This window comes from Cucurbita moschata, unplaced genomic scaffold (assembly GCF_002738365.1).
Source record: "Cucurbita moschata cultivar Rifu unplaced genomic scaffold, Cmos_1.0 Cmo_Scf00004, whole genome shotgun sequence".
Taxonomy (NCBI): Eukaryota; Viridiplantae; Streptophyta; class Magnoliopsida; order Cucurbitales; family Cucurbitaceae; genus Cucurbita; species Cucurbita moschata.
The window spans coordinates 6,591,866-6,609,922 of record NW_019268520.1 but is presented as its reverse complement, the minus strand read 5'-3'; the positions used below and the strand labels follow the sequence as shown (position 1 = coordinate 6,609,922).

Genomic DNA, 18,057 nt, shown 5'->3' with positions numbered 1-18,057 from the left:
CAAGATATCAATCCAATCGAGCTACTGTTCATACAACCTTATATAAATATATTTTGCTTTAGATTTCTCACATTTTAGTCGAGATTATATCCAATAGTATTTTAGCTATTTTAGAAAAAGGATATTTTAAAAAGTCGAATTAGATTATAAATATGAATATCCTTACGTTATCCACAATCTTAGATTCTAGAAAAGGCAGGAAGAAATAAAATATGGTTTCTCACAGTAGTTATCCTTTTAAAATACTTGGAATAAAGAGAAAGAAACAGTACAAGGCGCAGTGATGAGAGTGATGGGATTGGGGGGAACGAACGAAGCAACTTTCTCGTGCCACCCACGTGAACTCCAAATGGACGTGTCTAATTCTGACTCGATGGCGCGCACCAGTAAGACCCAATTCCCCCAATTCTCTTGCCCATTTTTTTTCCCTTTTTCTGGGAATCGTTTGATGAAAAGATGGCAACAATAGGGACTATCCTGCGCGAGCTGCTCAGGCTTCTGTGACTCCAATTTCTCAGCGCTTTTTTCCTCCTCTCTTTCCAGTGTTGTTGGATTTCATTTCTGGGTTTGTGGGTTTGGATTTGTCTCTGCATCTGATCGATTTTATCGTCTTCGGGATTGAGATGGAGGAGAAGAAACAGAACCCAGCTGAGATCAACAGGTTTATCATCTGGGTTTTTAAGATTCTTGCTTCTAAACCACTTTTATCAGTTTTGGATTATGTTCCTTATACTGTTCATCGAGTGTTTACTTTCACTTTCCTCTCTTCTGTTTTCCCTTTTCGTTTGATTTAGTGAAGATTTCAAGTAGGTCTGTTCTTTTGTTCGTCTAATTACTGAAATGGTGGATGGGGATCAAGATGGGGTTTAGGTTCTTTTCCATTTCTTAGTGTTTCCAGTATCGTTATTGTTGCTATTATTTACTCGGGAGATGAAGAACAATCTTGATCCGCGCTATACTAATTTAGGGAAGTCTGATTTCTTTTCCTTTTTTGAAGTTTCAATCGATTGATGGGGTCTGCGATTTTGCCTTACTGGTACAGATCAACTTATTACCGATTTTAATTACCTAGAATACACATTGAGAAATTAGACGACTGAAAACGAAATCCTACCAATTCTATGCGTTACCAGCTCCTTTTGGAAACAAATTCATGCTTATAATGTTCCAAGACATTGTTTTCATGTTTTGGTTGCTGGAACTCTTCTGTTAATCCAACTCTGTTGGTATATTTTCACTGAGAGTTTGAAGCATTATCTCTTGTAAAGTTCCTGTCTTGCATCCAAATTAATGGAGGATTGCAGCCTTTTCCCTGTCTCTTATCTGAAGAATTATGTCGTTTTCTAATGTTTTTTTTGCAGCTTCTATGTAATTTCTAAGCTCCAGACCAACCCTTTTGACTTGAACAAGAAAAGAAAGCTACCGGCTGAGCATTTGGGCTTGCCTTCACCAAAACATAAACACTGCAATGAAGGCTTCCCTTCCAAGCTTGCCTTTCTGTATGATGGCTTTCCCGAAACCGAGCACATGAATGTACAATTCATAAAGGGGAGCGCGAATGTACTGCGTTTCGACGACGGGTCGAGTCCCGAATCGGCAAAAGATAGCAATAGCTTCTGCGAAGAGTCTGATTCTGCAACATCTGTATTTCATGGAGCCAAATTTGAACTGAACCAAGCTTGCACATATGACAGTTCTTCCACACAATGTATGAGTTTTGGTGGCGCAAGTTCTGAAAGCACCCATTTCTCAGTTGAAAGCTCCACAGCCATGGAATCGAGCTCGACCGAGCAGGAAGTAGCGTTTGCAAGCGGCGAAAATAGAATCGAAACAGTTCACAAAGTTCAGGAACATCTACTAGAACTGGATAGCCGTGAAGATTATGATTTTGCTGAATATGGACATGATGAAACTGAGCAATGCACAGACCAGGAACTTGAGGATCTTTTCTACTCAAACGGATTGGACCCAAATGCCTATATTCTTTCCTCCGGACGATGGACAGTAAACCACGGTAGTAAACGCATCTTCCATAAGAATCTTTATCAATTGAAGTTCATTGTTTGCCATTTACTAAATCACATTCATTCTCTTAATGCAGAGGCTCAATCAAGTGCTAGAGCCCCAACGATTGATCAAGAATTTGAGCAGTACTTTTCCATGCTGATGCTGTAACTCCGATTGCTCGTCCCGAGTACGAGCGCGACCGACATGTAATGTACTAACGCCATCTAAAGTATCGAGTTCTTATGAATAATGTGGATATCAGTTTCATCCTAACGAATTGTACCGAATGAACATTCCAAAAATCGTATCGATAGCAATGGCGTGTTTAACTCTGTAGCAAGTTTCATTCTTTACACTAAACAAATTGTTGCAGTGGCTGAATCAAACTTTACAGAGACAGGAAAATGAAGAATTCAAAGAGATTATTGAACTTTACAGAAACAGATTCACGTAGAAGCAGAATTTGGGCAAAACACGCGAGAAGGGAAAGAAAAGAAGCTGGAAATTATTAATTTATAAAGACCAAAACTTTTGGTAAACGGAATGTCTCAACACTTGGGGAGGTCGGCTGGCGGCGGCGGCAGTTTCTGGTTGGGTTTTGGGCCGTCGAGGACAATCCAGGCCATTCTCAGCCCCCAACTTGTATGCACGTCCAAATGGCAATGCATGAACCACACTCCTGTTTCACCGCCCAAAATGTCTAAATTTTAGCTTAAAACTAGAATTTCAAATTTTTTTAGTATAATAAATATGAAAGCATGGAGATTTATATTTCACCTGGGTTGTCGGCGAAGAAACGGAAGGCGACCCAGCCGCCGGCGGGAACGCCGGCGGTGTTCCTCTCAACGGGGTCAACCAGGTTGAAATTTGCTGGATCTTTATTTGGGTCGAAGTTTCCAAAACCTTCCCCAACTATGTAGAAATTAAATCCATGAAGATGAAGAGGGTGACTCTCCGCCCCCAGAATACTTGTCCCCTGCAAAACCACCTCCACACTCGCATTGAACGGCAACACCACCAAACTCGTACTATTACTCACAAACGTATTATTCGGCGGCGTTCCGGTGTAGTTGAACGGGAAAATCGGCCTCGCCGGGAAATCAGTCCGGTAAACCCCATTAGCCCGGCGGGAGAAGTAAGCCTGCAAAAGCGCCGTCGACGGAAGTGCAAAAGAGACATTGTTAATAGAGGCAGCAAATTTCGTACCATTGGAACCTTGACACGTGGCGTTATTCGGGCAAGGGGCAGTTCCAAGCCCGACGGTGAGGAAAAACTTCTTGTCCACCGTTTGGGGAACTTTAGCAGGGAATTTGGCGTTGGCAAGAGACCGTAATTTTCTAGAGAAATTGAAAACGAAATTGGTGTCGTTAATAGCGGGAAGATTGGGAAGTAGACTCGGAATTCCAGTGGCCGGAATTGGTGTGGATGAGTGGCCGTAATGGAGGATTCCGACAGTGGTGGAATTGTCGAAAGTGCCCTGACCGGTGGCGTAAGGGCGAGCGGCCATGAAAAAAGTAGCATTAGTGAAATTGGGATTGGTTTTGAGAAGAACGTTGGAGGTTTGGCCGGGGCTGAGCAGTACGACGTCGGTTTGGAAAGGCTTGACGTAGGAAGCATCGGCGTCGACGACGGTGAGGGAGTGGTTGGCGATGCTGAAGAAGAGCTCATCGTTGAGCGCAGCGTTGATCAATCGGAGCAAGTAAGTCTTCCCTGGCTTCACCTTTAGCTTAAAAGTATCTGAAAATAGCACAAATTTAGTACAATTTTGGTCAAATTATACACAACCTTGGAGTATACCATACCATTAGAAGAGCAATTATAGAGAAGGCCAGGAAGTCCATTAATGGTGTAAGCATCAGAAACATTAGGCCCTCCGCCCGTCTGCAGAGCCTGCTGAATCACACTCTCCGGATCCACATTAAACCACTCCCCTGCACCCACCACATAAACAAAAAACAACCCATTTTGCTTAGATTCATATCCCGTCCCAACCCACCGCCGCCATTAATGAACAAACCTCTCCTCACCGAAAACAATGGGGACTTCCCTGTGGGGCTTCTCGAACGGGTAGGATTCGTTCCGGCGGGGGAGGATGATAATGGGGCCGTGAATCGTCGCCCTCAGCCACGAGATATGGGCATGCCAAAGCAGAGTCCCCATCTGTCCTTTGAGTGTAAAATTGTAAGTGTACGCCTGACCCGTCTGGATTGGGCATTGGGTCACGTAAGCCGGTCCGTCGGCCCAACCGGTTCGGAGCTGGCGGACACCGTGCCAATGAATGGTGACGTTCTCAGCCACGTGGTTTATGACCTTGATGAGGACTCTGTCCCCTTCTCTAGCCACCAATGGCGGCCCTGGGAGCCGCCGGTTTACGGTTAGAACCTTCACCGTGTGGCAGAGTCTCGTCACATTCTGGTATCTTATCTGAAAAATCCGGCCACCTTAAGCCAAGATTAAGATTCTCGTAATGTTTTAAGATTCTTAATTTAATATTTAAGACAAAAACGTTACAAACATATTTAGTAAATTACTTCTGTTTTTTCTTTTTTAAGAAATTCGAAAAAGTAAACAAAAAAACAAAAATGTATAGTGTCTTTTTAATAAAAGAGATAAAGAAAAACCTACTTACATTGAAGGTATAGTGTCTGGTTTTTGCAAATGCAAGCTCCGGCAAGAAACAAGACAAGACACAGAGAACGACAGCCAGAGCCGCCATTGATGAACGCAATGGAAGATGAAAGGAAGCCATGGAAGTTCAGTAGCTGAACTAGATTTTGATATGGAAGAAGATGAACAAATGGGGTTTAATATATAGTTAGGGAGAGAGTGAGAGATTTTTGGATTAGGTAGCAGGAAAATGGCGGGGGGACATTAATTTGGTGGGAATTTTCTGTAGAGTCTCCCAAGTTCACAAGTGTTTGAAAGTGTTTTGGGGATGCTGGTCAAGTTTAATTTTAGAGTGTCGATTAAGTAAGTAATTAGAATACGAGCATATTCAATTATAGATATTTCATAGACAATTTTATGTTTGGAACCACGACTCATATTGCCTATTTTAATCGTAAGTTATCATAGTTTTGCTTTTGATTTTCTCAAAAGATGTTATAACAACCAAAATGGTTTTGCGTGGGACTCACTCTGAATGAATACTAGGGTGTTCGAACGGGAATCCCATTTCGCTGCTCTATCTTACCATATTCTGAAGATAGTTAAGAGAGAGAGAGGGGGCTGGTTGAACAAAGATGTTTGATCTAATTGGGTCTTCTATTTTGCTCTTCGAAAGCGTAGGGAATTCCACACTTCATTTTCTCCTGTTGGGATGTCGTTTTTGCTTATTCCCCCTTCTTTTGGACCAACACACAAACTCCAATCCTATCCCAATCTCTCATCTCTCCCATGCATTTTCTCCTATTTTATCTATTTTCATCCGCGTAATCCCATTTATTCCCATGTTGGTTAAAAAGTAGAACGAAACAATTTTATAATTGTATGAAAATTTTTCTTTAGGATGCGTTTTAAACCTTGAGAAGAAGTTCGAAAGGAAAACTCTAAAGAAGACAAAATCTGCGACCGTGTGATTCTGACGTTGGTCATTTACTTGTATCCATACTTTCTTACTTAATAAGCAATATTACGAAATCTTTACACAGGCGTTTGTTTATACTGAAAAGCTTAAGCACACTGATTTCAATACCAAAATACAAACTCAAATGCTAATAAATAAATGAGTAAATTATGAATTTGATGAAATACCAATTCCTTGAATCAAACACCACGATTCGTGCAATCGTCAAAAGAAACATTAAAAACAACAACAACGAACTAAACCCATCATGATTAAATCTTTCTTTCTTGAATGGAAAACTAATGAATCCAAATCCACTCTCAATCAAAATGTATTCACAATTCAATAGAACAATCTAATAAAAAGAAAACCCACATTCTGAAAACACTAAAACAGAGCCTCAACTAAACACAAGCTTCCCTTCTTGGAGGAACAGAAAACAGAGCCTCAAGATCAGGGGGCTGAAAATAGCCATGTTTCGGAGGCTCCCGCTTCTTCCCACTACTTACAGCCTTCTTCTTCTTCGGCGGCGGCGGCGGCGGACAGTTGAACACCGCTGGAATCCGACACTCCCATCGGGTCGGCGTCGAACACTCTTCCTCGTAATTTGCAGGCCCCTGTTTCGCCTCCATTCCCAGAGAAATGAACAAAGTATCTGGGAGAGGTTTGTTTAGTTGGTAGGGTTAGTAAGAAGGCGATGAAATTTCGAAACCCCGAGCAGAGAGCCGCCGTGGACGGTGGCGAACAGAGGAGGAGAAGGAGGAGGATTTAATTTTTGAAATTTTGGTGGGTGTTGAGAGAGATAAATGGATGGCGGGGAGTGCCGGGGTTGTGGGAGACAGCTAAGGGAGGCGTGGAAGCCGTCTACGCGTCAATCGTTGACTGGGTCTCCTCTCTCTCTCTCTCTCTCTCTCTCTCTCTATTACGATTTCCCGCTTTTTTTTCTTTTCCTTCTTTAACCTTTTGAATTTTCAGCTCACCTAAAAATAACATAAATTAAATTAAATTAAATTAAAAGTTTATAATATTTTAATTTAAAAAAATATTTCAAAGGGAGGCAAATTGGAAAACCAAGGGGGATGCAAATGCAATAATCCAAAGTCTAGGACCAAATTTGTAATTTAAATTAGTATTATTTTTCAATTAAAAAAATATAAGGCGGTGAATGCGCGGCAAAACTACAAAACGAAAAGGTGTGCTTTAAATCTTGACCGTACGTCTCCATGATTTCGTCACCGCCTGTCACTTGATTCTGTATCTTTTTAATGTTTTAAATCGGCATATGTAAAAGTGGGGTCCACGCACTCCCATGGGACCCATCTTACACGAACCTCTAGGTACCGTCGTGATTCAATTTACCTGCTCAGAATTAAAATTAACAATATAAAAAAGTAAAATAAAAAATTAATTCATTATCTGATCGTCTTTGGTTTGGGCCTGCGAATAAAGCCCACTATTACAGAGAAGCCCGTAACTCCAGACAGGATTATTAGGCTTCAGGCCCAATTCTTGACGAATCAAATGGACTACCAAGCCCATGAGAGTTGGGCTCTAATACAACAATCAAGCCCACTAAACATACCTTCTTTAATTTGACCCCAGTATCTATTTTTTAAAATAAAAAGTAAGTATTTATTTCAAAAAAGCGAATATATATAATAATAATAATAATAAATATAATATATTTCTCTCTCCTTTTGAACATTTCACGGTCAACGAAAGCAGCCCGCATACTTTTGTTTTATTTATTTATTATTATTTTAAAATTATGAGAACTTCATTGGATTCCAAGTATACTGGATTTCTATATATAATAATAATATAATAATAACATGAGGTTTTAACACGAGGGCGGGAGTGGTTGGCATTGCTTCTTCCAAGCATCTGTAGATAAGGTTAAAACCCTTCAAAACGCAGCGTTTTGGCTTTGTTTGGAATTTTCTTCCTTTGTGCACACTCAATTATATTCTGCCCATGGAGGATGGAAATACATGTTGATATATCCAATTAATCTTTGATATTCTTCATAAATAAAGTTTAAAGAAGTCCTCTATTAATTTTAATATAAATATAAATGTATATTAACAATATATCTGTACAATTAAAATCAAATCATTTATATATAATATTCAACCGAAATCAAATTCCAACTGTATGTATGGAGACAGTCATGTGAATGCGTAGCGCAAATTAATTAAATGAGTTGTAAGTTGATTTGATATCACGAATTTGCTTAACAAAATAACCAAAAATATGTGGTGTAAAAGCCTTGGAATCAAAGCCACAGATGCATGCATCTTATTGTTCTTATCACTTTGGGTATACATCATAGATCACAAATATTCACTTTTTGTGTATATATATATTTTTCTCTTTTAATGTTTCATTGTAAAAATAATAATAATAAATAAATAAATAAATTACAAATTTTTATTTAATCAACCTATGTGGTCAAAGTTAGGTATATATATAAATAATTAATTAATTCAAATTGGGAAATTTTAACGTGTATTAAAATTGAAACGTGACATGTTGACAATAACTTAAAACCTTATGAATACATTTTTATTAAAGTTGTTCTTATATAAATAAATAAATAAAATAAAAAGGAAAATTAGATGCATATATGTACAAAACAAAATGGGGTTTCCTCTCCCACCTTAATGGGCTCCTTGTTGGAAAGTAGACAGCCAATGCATGAGGAAAGTACATATAATAATAATAATAATTATTATTATTATTATTATTATTATTTTATTATTATTCATCAGATATTATGTTTGTGTGGAAGCAATTAATTATATATATATAAAAAAAGGGAGTAAAGTTTAATTTTAAAAAAATCAACAAATTATCAAACTGGGCTAATTAAACAATGAATTAAATTTACATTTTGTTTGTCAATAATTATAAATATTAAAATGGCATTTTTACTCAGTTTCCTTAAGAAATTGATTTCAGCTTAACGATGGTTACTTACTATCAAGACTGGTCGGTTATTGGTTGAGTTAGTGGAAGCAGTTTATTGACCTTAAAAGTCTTTTGTTTTAATTAATTAATTATATATAAACTACTGAAAGAAAAACGTGAAATTGACATGTTTGATTAATGTCATATATTTACATAAAATAAACCATTACTTTTTTTAATAAAAAAATTATAAAAAAAAAAACACGTGGTTCAAAAAATACATATAAGAATTGAAATGCAATATACAACAAATTACTCGACCAAACTAGAAACATTGGTTCATAAAGTTTAATTTTTACGTAAAAGTAGAAATGGTATCGCAAAAAGATTGGCAAAGGAGTTGTCATCTCATATCATAAAATCCATTATAGAGGAAGCACGAGATTTCTTTCGTCCAAGTTAGAATTTTTCCCTCATGGGAATAAATATGCCTTTTTGTTTTACCCTAATCTAGATGCATGCACGAAATACCTAAATTATTAGCTTTACATGTGGAAATGTTCATTTAATTTACCCTTCAATAATGGATACCAATCCACGATACGATTATGGGTCACATGAATTGCTCGATGTAATATATTAATTACAAAAGAGAATACGATGAACAAATACATCAACTAAATTAAAAGCATGATTGATGTAAAATAGACAACTTACGTGTATAATCTTTAATTATAAAAAATAATAATTTTTTAATATCTTAGCACTGTGTTACAACCGTTAATGCATCTATCGAACGAGTGAATTAAATACATGAAGTTGCGAGAAGATTTACAATAATTAAATTGGAATGTAATGATATTTTGTATGAATATTATTAAAATAAATAATAGAAATTATAATGTTTTGTAATATAATGTCATGATCATAGCCAGCCAAATGGTGCACATAATAATTGAGAGGAAGAGTTGGGAAATTGTTCTTTAACAAGACCCAGCAGAGCAATTCCACCACCTTTCTCTCTTTTTCAATTTTTTATAAGAAAATAAATAAATAAATGAATAAATTTAATTTTATGCTCCCAATATCTCCACTTTATTTTCTTGTTGTTTTCCTTGCTTCTATGGTTGCTTTGTATAACAAAACTTTGTTCTAAAAAATCACATCCCTAAACAATCTATGTACCTTTCATTGAGGTTTAGATGTGATTTTATTTAATTACAAACATTAATATATAAACATATCATAATATAAATGATTGACCAAAAGAAATTATATTTATTATAGTCTATATATTAAATTATATTATTTTATGATGAGTATGCTTATCACTAATTATATTTTCTTTTTTCATTATTATTAGACTTTCCTCAATTAAAAAAATTAATTGTGGGTCATTAAACAAATCAAAATTGTGAGATTTTTTCGGTTTTTTTATTTGTTTATTTATATTATATAACATAAGAAATGTTTCGTTCCTTTCTTTATTTGATGTGAGACTTCACAATCCATCTCCTTTGTCTTAGCGTATTCGTTGACACACTGTCTTCTAATATCACTTATAACAGCTCAAACCCAAACCCACTGTTAGTCGATATTGTCTTCTTTGAAATTTCTTTTATGGGTTTCTCCTCAAAATTTTAAAACGTGTCTATTATGGAGAGATTTTTACACCTTTTAATCGAACTATTAAAAAGAGGTGCGAAATTAAAAGAGGTGTTATAGGACTAAAACTTTTAATTAGGGGTAGGTGTGGGGTAGGTGTGGGGTTGGTGTGTGATTCACTATTCATTTGGGTAATTTAATTTAATTTAATAATTCTAAATCCCCCAATCATTCACCTCTCAAGCGTGTATTGTGTGCTTTCTTTCGAACCCTTAAAACTCTTTTATTTTTCCTTAAAGCCCCTCAATTATTACTCTCTTGATAAGATACCCTCGTCTCTTTCATTATTATTTTATTCCAATTATTATTTTTAATTCTTTAGTCATTACCTAGAAAGATTAACCTAGGCATTATTGTGTGACACCTAATGTCACATTCTTATGGTATATATTTACGAGAATAGTGAGTTTTTACTGTTAAAATTTAAAAAATGATCATTTGAATTCAAGGAAACTTTAGTTCGACTATTCATACATAAAAATATTTTATTCATAAATTTACGAACAAAAAAAACATCTATAAAATTGATGAAAAAGATTAAATTGCGTGAGAAGTGAGACATTTGTGTATCGAACGGACCATTTACGAGCTTTTGTTAGAGTTCAAAGATTTAAAAATTGTGAAATGGGATTAAGATAGAAGTTAGGAGGGAGAATGGGGATTTGCTAGGGTTGCAAGATCTTTGCATCGCGTGTTGAACAAGAAACTATAACCAACCAATATGTTTATGCCAAATTATAACGTTAACTCCTAAATTATTGCCTATTTGTCGTCTATTTCCTTTGTGTGTTTTTTTTTTCATCTCAATAATTGGAATTAATTTTTTTTGGAGGGTACCATCTCTATTTAGATTTTAAATTTAATAGACCAAATTGTCAAATAACACAATATGTATTAATGGGAAGCTTTTGACAGTTACAAATGGTATAAAAAACAGACAACGAACAATGTATTAGTGAGGATGTTAGCACCTAAAGAGATGGACTGTGAGATTCTATATTGGTTGGAGAGGACGTTAGCACCTAAAGGGATGGACGGTGAGATTCTATATTGGTTGGAGAATAGAACAAAATATTATAGTAGATGTGTTTTAAAATCGTATAATGAACAAAATCAAACCATATCTTACCATTTATTCATCCCTTAAAAGAGACCAACAAAAAAAAAAAAAGATTGAGATTGAGAAGAGCTATATAGTACCCAACGACTTGGAGCACCACGAAGTGTAGAAATAAAGAGGCATTGAGCGAGATAGGGGTGTGTGCAACTGCAAGCAACCACCATGCCCACAAAGTGTTCGAGGGAATGTCTGAATGAAACCAAACAGTTCCAAAGACCCATATTCGGAGGAAGGGGCTGGCATATGAGCTGTGCTGTGTTGTTTTGTTCACACTCATCATTTACTTTAAAATTGTACCATGTGGTCATCCAGAAGCCTCCATAAAAATACAAGGTACCTCTCCTTCATACCCACCACAATTATTTTCATGCACGTGTCAATTTCCTGGAACTGAACTGTCGATATACACAAATTTGATTACTATGATTATTCATTCCTGTGATTAGAGGTTAAAAAAATTGAAGATTGTGTTTTAGAAATGATTGGTATTTGAATAGTTAAAATATTAGATTGAGATGTGTACGACTCAACCTGTGTATGATTGAGTTGAACACGTCAAGCAAAAATCATTGGTTTTTGCATTCCCTGATTCCCTCGCCCCATAACGTACCCAACCTTCCATGCCTAATTTTTGTTTACTTTGATCATCACAGTCCCTCAACAAATTAAACCCACCTTTTTGGTTCCGTGGCTTACAAAACTTGGATAAAAAAAGAGGACCCAGATTTGATTATTGGCGCATACAGCTGGGTGGGTGGCGCTGGGTGGACGGTGAAGGACCAGAAAGGACAAGGGATGAGTCCAGAAAGTACAAGGAACCCGACTGCGGAGACTGCCCATTATGCCTTTCAATTGTTCTTCATTATTAAAAACTCATTCTTTAGTTCATCTTCAATAAACTACGGCGATCCCTCCTTTCCCTTTGCCTATATAAACCCCTTTAGCCCTCTCTTTCTCCTCCCCCACTCGCTCCATTCTTCATTTCTCTGTAACAAGCTTCTTCTTGTTCCCTCATTGTTCTATTGTTCTTGCTCTTTCAATCTCAGTTGGTATGTCCAGTTTCTTCTCATGGGGTTCTCTTATTTTGCTTTGCTCTCTGATTACGGCTTCGTTTCTGGGTCATAATGACTTTTATATTCTAGCATTTGCTGGAGCCTTCCTGTTTTTGCCTGATTTAATAGTTTCTTCAACTTTTGATTCACCACTCAACGGCTTCTAAAATGGGTCTATGTTGAAATTCTAATTTGATTACATAACAAGGGTGTGATTTCTGGGCTGGAATCGTTATAGAACCAATGAATGAGATTGCTGTGGACTCAACTTTTTCAGAGACTAAATACTCCTGCATTCTTGAACAAACCATTAAAACCTTGTAAACTGAACAGAGCACATGTTGTTCAAGCTTACTGATATCAGTTTTGACGTTTCTTTGTTGTTCTTGATAGGATTTCTAATCAGGATGGTATTCGAGGACCGGTTCAGGCAGGCTCAGAGACCTAAATATGACTGTCTTCTATTTGGTAAGAACTTTGTCTTAGAACAACCAGATCTTTTCTCATACGATTCTTTCTCTTCTAATGTGTTTGAAACTGCAGATTTAGATGACACTCTATATCCCTTGAGTTCTGGCATTGCAGCTTCATGCCTTCAGAATATCAAAGGTAAGATTACAAAGCATAATATATCAGCCTGGAATTCTTGTTGTGTTGAGATCATCATCAGTTTCTTGATGTTGTTTGTTATTGCCTTGTTTGTAGATTACATGGTTGAAAAACTGCGCATAGAGCAGAGCAAACTCCCTGACCTTTGCAATTTACTGTACAAAAACTATGGAACGACCATGGCAGGTCTCAGGGTATGACTCTTCTCGAACAAATTCCCAGTTTTCTAAATGCTTAAAAGTGTGAAGCTAATGGGGGTTTTTTCTTTAGGCAATTGGCTATGATTTTGATTATGACGAGTACCACAACTTTGTTCATGGAAGGCTTCCTTATGATAACATAAAGCCTGATCCTGTTCTAAGGAGTCTTCTGTTGAGCCTTCCTTATAAGAAAGTTGTAAGTATTTGTGTGTTCTTTAAGAGAATTATTTACAGGGCTCGAGATTGATCTTGCTGATATTTGTTTTTTTTTCTCTCCTTTCTGTATGTGGATAGATCTTTACAAATGCTGACAAGATCCATGCAGTTAAAGTTCTTAAAAAGCTTGGTTTAGAAGACTGTTTTCAAGGGATTATCTGCTTTGAAACCCTGAATTCAACCAATAAGAACTTCGCTTCAGTTGATAAAGACGAACCTGAGTGTTTCGGCTCCGAAATCTTTGACATCGTTGGTCATTTTGGTCAACTCAATCCTGGGGTGGAATTACCAAAAACTCCAATCGTTTGTAAACCATCAGAAGCTGCCATTGCAAGAGCTCTCAAAATTGCAGGCCTCAATCCTCAGAGAACTGTAAGAGAAGAGAACCATCTTAGTCTTCTCTGAGTTTAATCTAACTTCACCCCTTTTCTTAATTTGTCCCTTTTTCTGTTTTCAGCTGTTCTTTGAAGACAGTGTTCGAAATATACAAGCTGGGAAGCGCGTCGGGCTCGACACTGTCTTGGTAAGGCATTTCGGTATCGTGAGGGCAGTTCCTGCTGAAGATTTTTGACATTGTTGGCTAATTTGTTCAACTTTTTTAAAAACTACAGATTGGCACTTCACAGAGAGTTAAAGGAGCAGATTATGCCTTGGAAAGCATCCACAATCTTAGGGAAGGAATACCTGAGCTTTGGAATGTTGAAATCAAATCAAACAAGGGTTATGCTGGCAAGGTTGCAGTTGAAACTTCGGTGACAGCTTAGAACTACAACAGCCATGTTATGTTCTTCAACCCTTCCCCAAAAGAGAATGAAATAAAAACAAAATAAAAAAAAGGGGAAATCTTTGAGTTCCAGTTTTACTAGGCAGATGTGTTGTAACTAATCATTTTGATTATGAGAGTAATGTTCATATGTGTAATCTTTGTCTTTCTACAATCATTGTATTAACAAAAAAAAAAAAAAAAAAAACACTTTCATAGTCAACTCAACGTCCCTAATAGATTCACCGAAGATGTTCATGCTACTTTCTAATAATTGAAAATAGATGTTAATGAAGAATCTCTGTCCCAAATGGGCTGAAATTAAAGAGAAGAAGAATCTGTTACCAATTTCATTACAGAAAGAAACCAATTTCCAACATTTGGGCTTTTAGGATAATTGGACCATCCGTTTTTGCCCACATAGGTGATGGTTTTAAAATTCATATATATATATTCATTAAGAATTGGATAAAAATGACCAATAAAGAAATTAGAGTAATCTCACTAGTGTGAAATCAAATAATTAAAAGCTTTTAGAAAAGCAAATACAATTATGATCAAATTATTTTCTTACTCATTTGAAATCACTTTTGGTTGAGTGGAAGAACCAAATCTATAAATCATTGTTCCAAATAATCACTTAAAAAAAAAGAAGGTCCTAAGAATATGGCATCAGCTTCTCGTCAGTCACGACTATTTACGGGTACTCTTCTCCACTCCTTTTGGTAAAGTATATCTCATTATTCAAGAAATTGCATGACATTCGGATCCATGTTCCCCCAAAACTTGGCTCAGGACAGAGGTCCCCACAACAGCAACATTGGGTTTAGTTCAAAGAAAACAGAGCCCTCATTGGTATTCGAGAACGATAATAATTCAGGTCACTTTCCATACTAAGCAATTGTCAATGCCAAAATTTGTGAGAATTATATATAGGTATTCATGGAAACCCTAAACAAAGAACAGTGAAATTATGATGAAGGACAAGAGATTAATAAGTTCCTATATTCATATATACACTACAAAATTCTGGGCACACATAGAAGATGAGAGGTTTATAACTTCTTTTTCTGAAGAACCTCGCAAGATAAAAGAGAGAAAAAGGCAAAAAAAAAAAAAAAAAAATCGGTTATGAATTCCTACCCGCAGTTTAGGGCGAAACACATTGTTGACTCCCCGACTGAACCTTAGAAAGATATTTGCCAAAATACAGATTTCTCCATCTGGGGAGGGAAGAAAATACTACAGGGGGCATTGGAGCCTTCCCCAACACTTAGTTTCAAATTTGAAACAGCTCCACAGTTAACTGTTAGATAATTGAGGCAATAATTAGCTAAAAACGGGCGAGGAAAAAACAACAAAAGAGAGTGAAATGGCGCTAATGTTCATGAATACTAACCTCTTGGTCCTCAAGCAGTCTCTTTTGATTTGAATATAGCTAATAATGAAGAGACACCTGCAGACGTGATTAACACAGTCTGTCCCATCTTCATGTTTACTCTGCAGCAGGTTTCCATGCAGAGATGGCATATATAATTCGACCTTTCCATCCCTGCAGTATCCATCTACTATCTTCATCAATCAAAAAATCTCTGTGGTAACTTGACCGCACCTTTTCAACTGCTCTCTCAAAAATCTCAGGATAAAAAGGCAGTTGCACAAATCCAGCCCTCATGATCCAAAATTGCCACTGCTTGTATGTTTCTGGTCTTTCCACTCTCTCCCATCCCTCACATGCTATAACATTTAAAGCCTCCCTGCCAAAGATCTCTCTCTCCAACAGCATTCTCTCCCAATCCTCACGAGGTACAACAGTTTCAAGCATATCAAAGATAGCAGAAAAGTGAAACAATGCCTCTCGAAATCGGGTAACGAAGAAAGGTGCATTGTATGCCCCGTTGACAACGCCACTGATGAATAAGTTGGGTTTAATTTTGCGTATCAATCTAAAAACTGAACTTCTGGCACTCTCTGTGGCAACACTTTCATCAGACAAATTTTTTGCTCGATACAAACAGTTCACAACGAGGAACTCATCTTGATGGATATTGAGTTCTTCCACAGAAATATTTTCCCATTTTTTTGCTATAGCATTATACTCAAATGGCACGTTGAAACTCTCTGCATAGGCCGCCAAGCGACGACCTGTCTCCTCAACTCTCTCCGCAGGACGAAATCCAGGCTGGGGAAATTCTATTCCAGTAATTCGAAGCCTTGGAGGTCCACCTTCTCTCCATGACAATCTCTGGATTAAAGTAGGCCACTGGAAACCGTAAAGGATACCAAAATCTATGACATGAAGCTTCGTTGCATTCTCTGCAGCAATCATTATAGTCCTGTTTGAAGTAAAATTAGAGATCTTTCTAAATGGGCATGCAGCAAGGTACAAGTGGTAAGCTTTCAATTCATCGGCAGCAGATGTTCTTTTATTAACTAGACCTTTGTAAATCTGGCTACCAGTACCTGCCAAGCGTGCCTCCAGACCATCAGCAAAACAACTAGCCAACCTCTGATTTCCATCCCCAAAAGGAGAAGCATGTTGCCTGATCTTCTTTAGAAGCTCACTGGCATTCCTATGGTCATCAGCTGCTATAGCTTGAGCACAGCTAATTAGAAGAGTTCTCAAATCCACTACCTCCTTTTTCCCACTATGCTTCTTCCGACGACCCCTCCCACCTCTAAACTCTTTTAGTTGCCCATTCTGCAGCATGCTTTTGATTTTAGCATTCTGTAATTCCTGTCGAAATGAAACTAACCGTTCACGCCCCTCCCCTGCACTACAAAGCAACACAATATCAAACATCTTAGATCGCAAGGTTGACTCTGTAAATAGAGCTGCTTGCTTGCGGCATCTCTCTTCTTCCAAATCTCCATCCTCATCATGAGGATTCTTTCTTCCACGTGATTCAAGTGACAAAACACTCTTCTGATCCTTTCTTCCTGCCTTCAAATATATCTCGCTCGTTTCCTCCTCCGGACCCTGAGTTGCTGGCTCATTTACCTCAAAATCAAGACACAAGTTGTTTTCACCAGGTAAAAATTTGCTTGCCTCTTCAAACCCTTTTTGAAACTGCCAAATGGATTGGCTTCTGTTATTAGGCTCAGGGACTAGAATTGTATTATTCGAGAAGTCCACCCACCCATCAGCCCCACTAATAATACTATTCGAGGAGCTATGAGATGATGGAGAAATGATATCATCTAAAGTGCTTCTGATTTGAAATACATCCTCACTCAGACTTTGAAAAGGGTTATCATCACCATAATAAAAAGTATTACGATAACTATTCAGGCAATTAATACTATCTCCACAAAGTTCTTCATAGAAGCTATCACTGTATTGATTGGCCAGAGATCTATTCGGTTCTGGAGAAGGAGGATACTTTTTTCCAAGGACCTCGTAGAATGATTTCTCAGCAGCTTGAAGATCCAAAGAATCTTGAAGCATGCAAGTCTTGTCCTCCATATCTTCTTCCATGAGAATCTGATTAATGAATCTCAAAACAGCATCAGAGAAATCGTAATCTTCCAGATAATCTTCCTCATGGCTCGCCTCATTAGAAGATGAGGTTCTAATACTGGAACTTGAGGCCATGTTATTCGGCGATGGATCGAGAGGAAAGCAATTAAATTCTTCAAAGTTATGACTCAAAACGGTATCCTGAAACATGGGCCTTCCAAGAGCATTCTCTTGTGCTTGAACCGCAAAGGGGCGATTACCTATAAGAATTTCATTCGTGGAACCAGCTTGTCGTGTAAAGCGTGGATCCATTACAAAGCTACGACTAATCTAACAAGAACTCACCCAGTGAATCTCAAAACTCAACCCCCCCCCCCCCCCCCCCCCCCCCCCCCCCCCCCCCCCCCCCCCCCCCCCCCCCCCCCCCCCCCCCCCCCCCCCCCCCCCCCCCCCCCCCCCCCCCCCCCCCCCCCCCCCCCCCCCCCCCCCC

General features: G+C 37.7%; 4 protein-coding genes across 6 annotated transcripts in view; 2 read left to right on the top strand and 2 right to left on the bottom strand.

Moving 5' to 3' along the window:
• The first annotated feature begins 410 nt into the window (after positions 1-410).
• LOC111441892 lies at positions 411-2,344 on the top strand. The gene is made up of 3 exons (XM_023079085.1): positions 411-661; positions 1,362-2,014; positions 2,102-2,344. Exons 1-3 carry the CDS (start codon positions 624-626, stop codon positions 2,173-2,175), a joined length of 765 nt encoding a protein of 254 aa, XP_022934853.1. The 5' UTR covers positions 411-623; the 3' UTR covers positions 2,176-2,344.
• Positions 2,301-4,835, bottom strand: LOC111441885 (laccase-17-like). Its single transcript, XM_023079072.1, has 5 exons — positions 4,637-4,835; positions 4,035-4,431; positions 3,810-3,938; positions 2,785-3,744; positions 2,301-2,686 (listed from the first exon to the last, which is right to left on the bottom strand). Exons 1-5 carry the CDS (start codon positions 4,754-4,756, stop codon positions 2,556-2,558), a joined length of 1,737 nt encoding a protein of 578 aa, XP_022934840.1. The 5' UTR covers positions 4,757-4,835; the 3' UTR covers positions 2,301-2,555.
• A 7,180-nt stretch (positions 4,836-12,015) lies between these two features.
• On the top strand, positions 12,016-14,277 carry LOC111441891 (suppressor of disruption of TFIIS). Of its 2 annotated transcripts, XM_023079084.1 has the most exons (9): positions 12,016-12,316; positions 12,410-12,528; positions 12,713-12,787; positions 12,863-12,928; positions 13,025-13,122; positions 13,199-13,324; positions 13,423-13,716; positions 13,802-13,867; positions 13,956-14,277. In XM_023079084.1, the coding sequence occupies exons 3-9, from the start codon at positions 12,727-12,729 to the stop codon at positions 14,106-14,108; spliced, it is 864 nt and encodes a 287-aa protein (XP_022934852.1). In that variant the 5' UTR covers positions 12,016-12,316; positions 12,410-12,528; positions 12,713-12,726; the 3' UTR covers positions 14,109-14,277. The 2 variants fall into 2 exon arrangements, with proteins under 2 accessions (XP_022934852.1, XP_022934851.1); XM_023079083.1 differs by lacking the exon at positions 12,410-12,528 and having other exon boundaries at positions 12,017-12,316.
• Positions 14,278-15,046: 769 nt separating this feature from the next.
• Positions 15,047-18,057, bottom strand: part of LOC111441882 (scarecrow-like protein 9) — a 4,088-nt gene continuing 1,077 nt past the window's right edge. Inside the window, exons 3-4 of one of the 2 annotated variants that reach the window (XM_023079065.1) lie at positions 15,507-17,933; positions 15,047-15,413 (exon numbers count right to left, since the gene is read on the bottom strand). In XM_023079065.1, coding sequence (XP_022934833.1) covers positions 15,603-17,879 — 2,277 coding nt within the window. In that variant the 5' untranslated portion in view covers positions 17,880-17,933 and the 3' untranslated portion in view covers positions 15,047-15,413; positions 15,507-15,602. The remainder of the gene's footprint in view (positions 15,414-15,506; positions 17,934-18,057) is intronic. The other variant, XM_023079066.1, reaches the window with a different exon arrangement.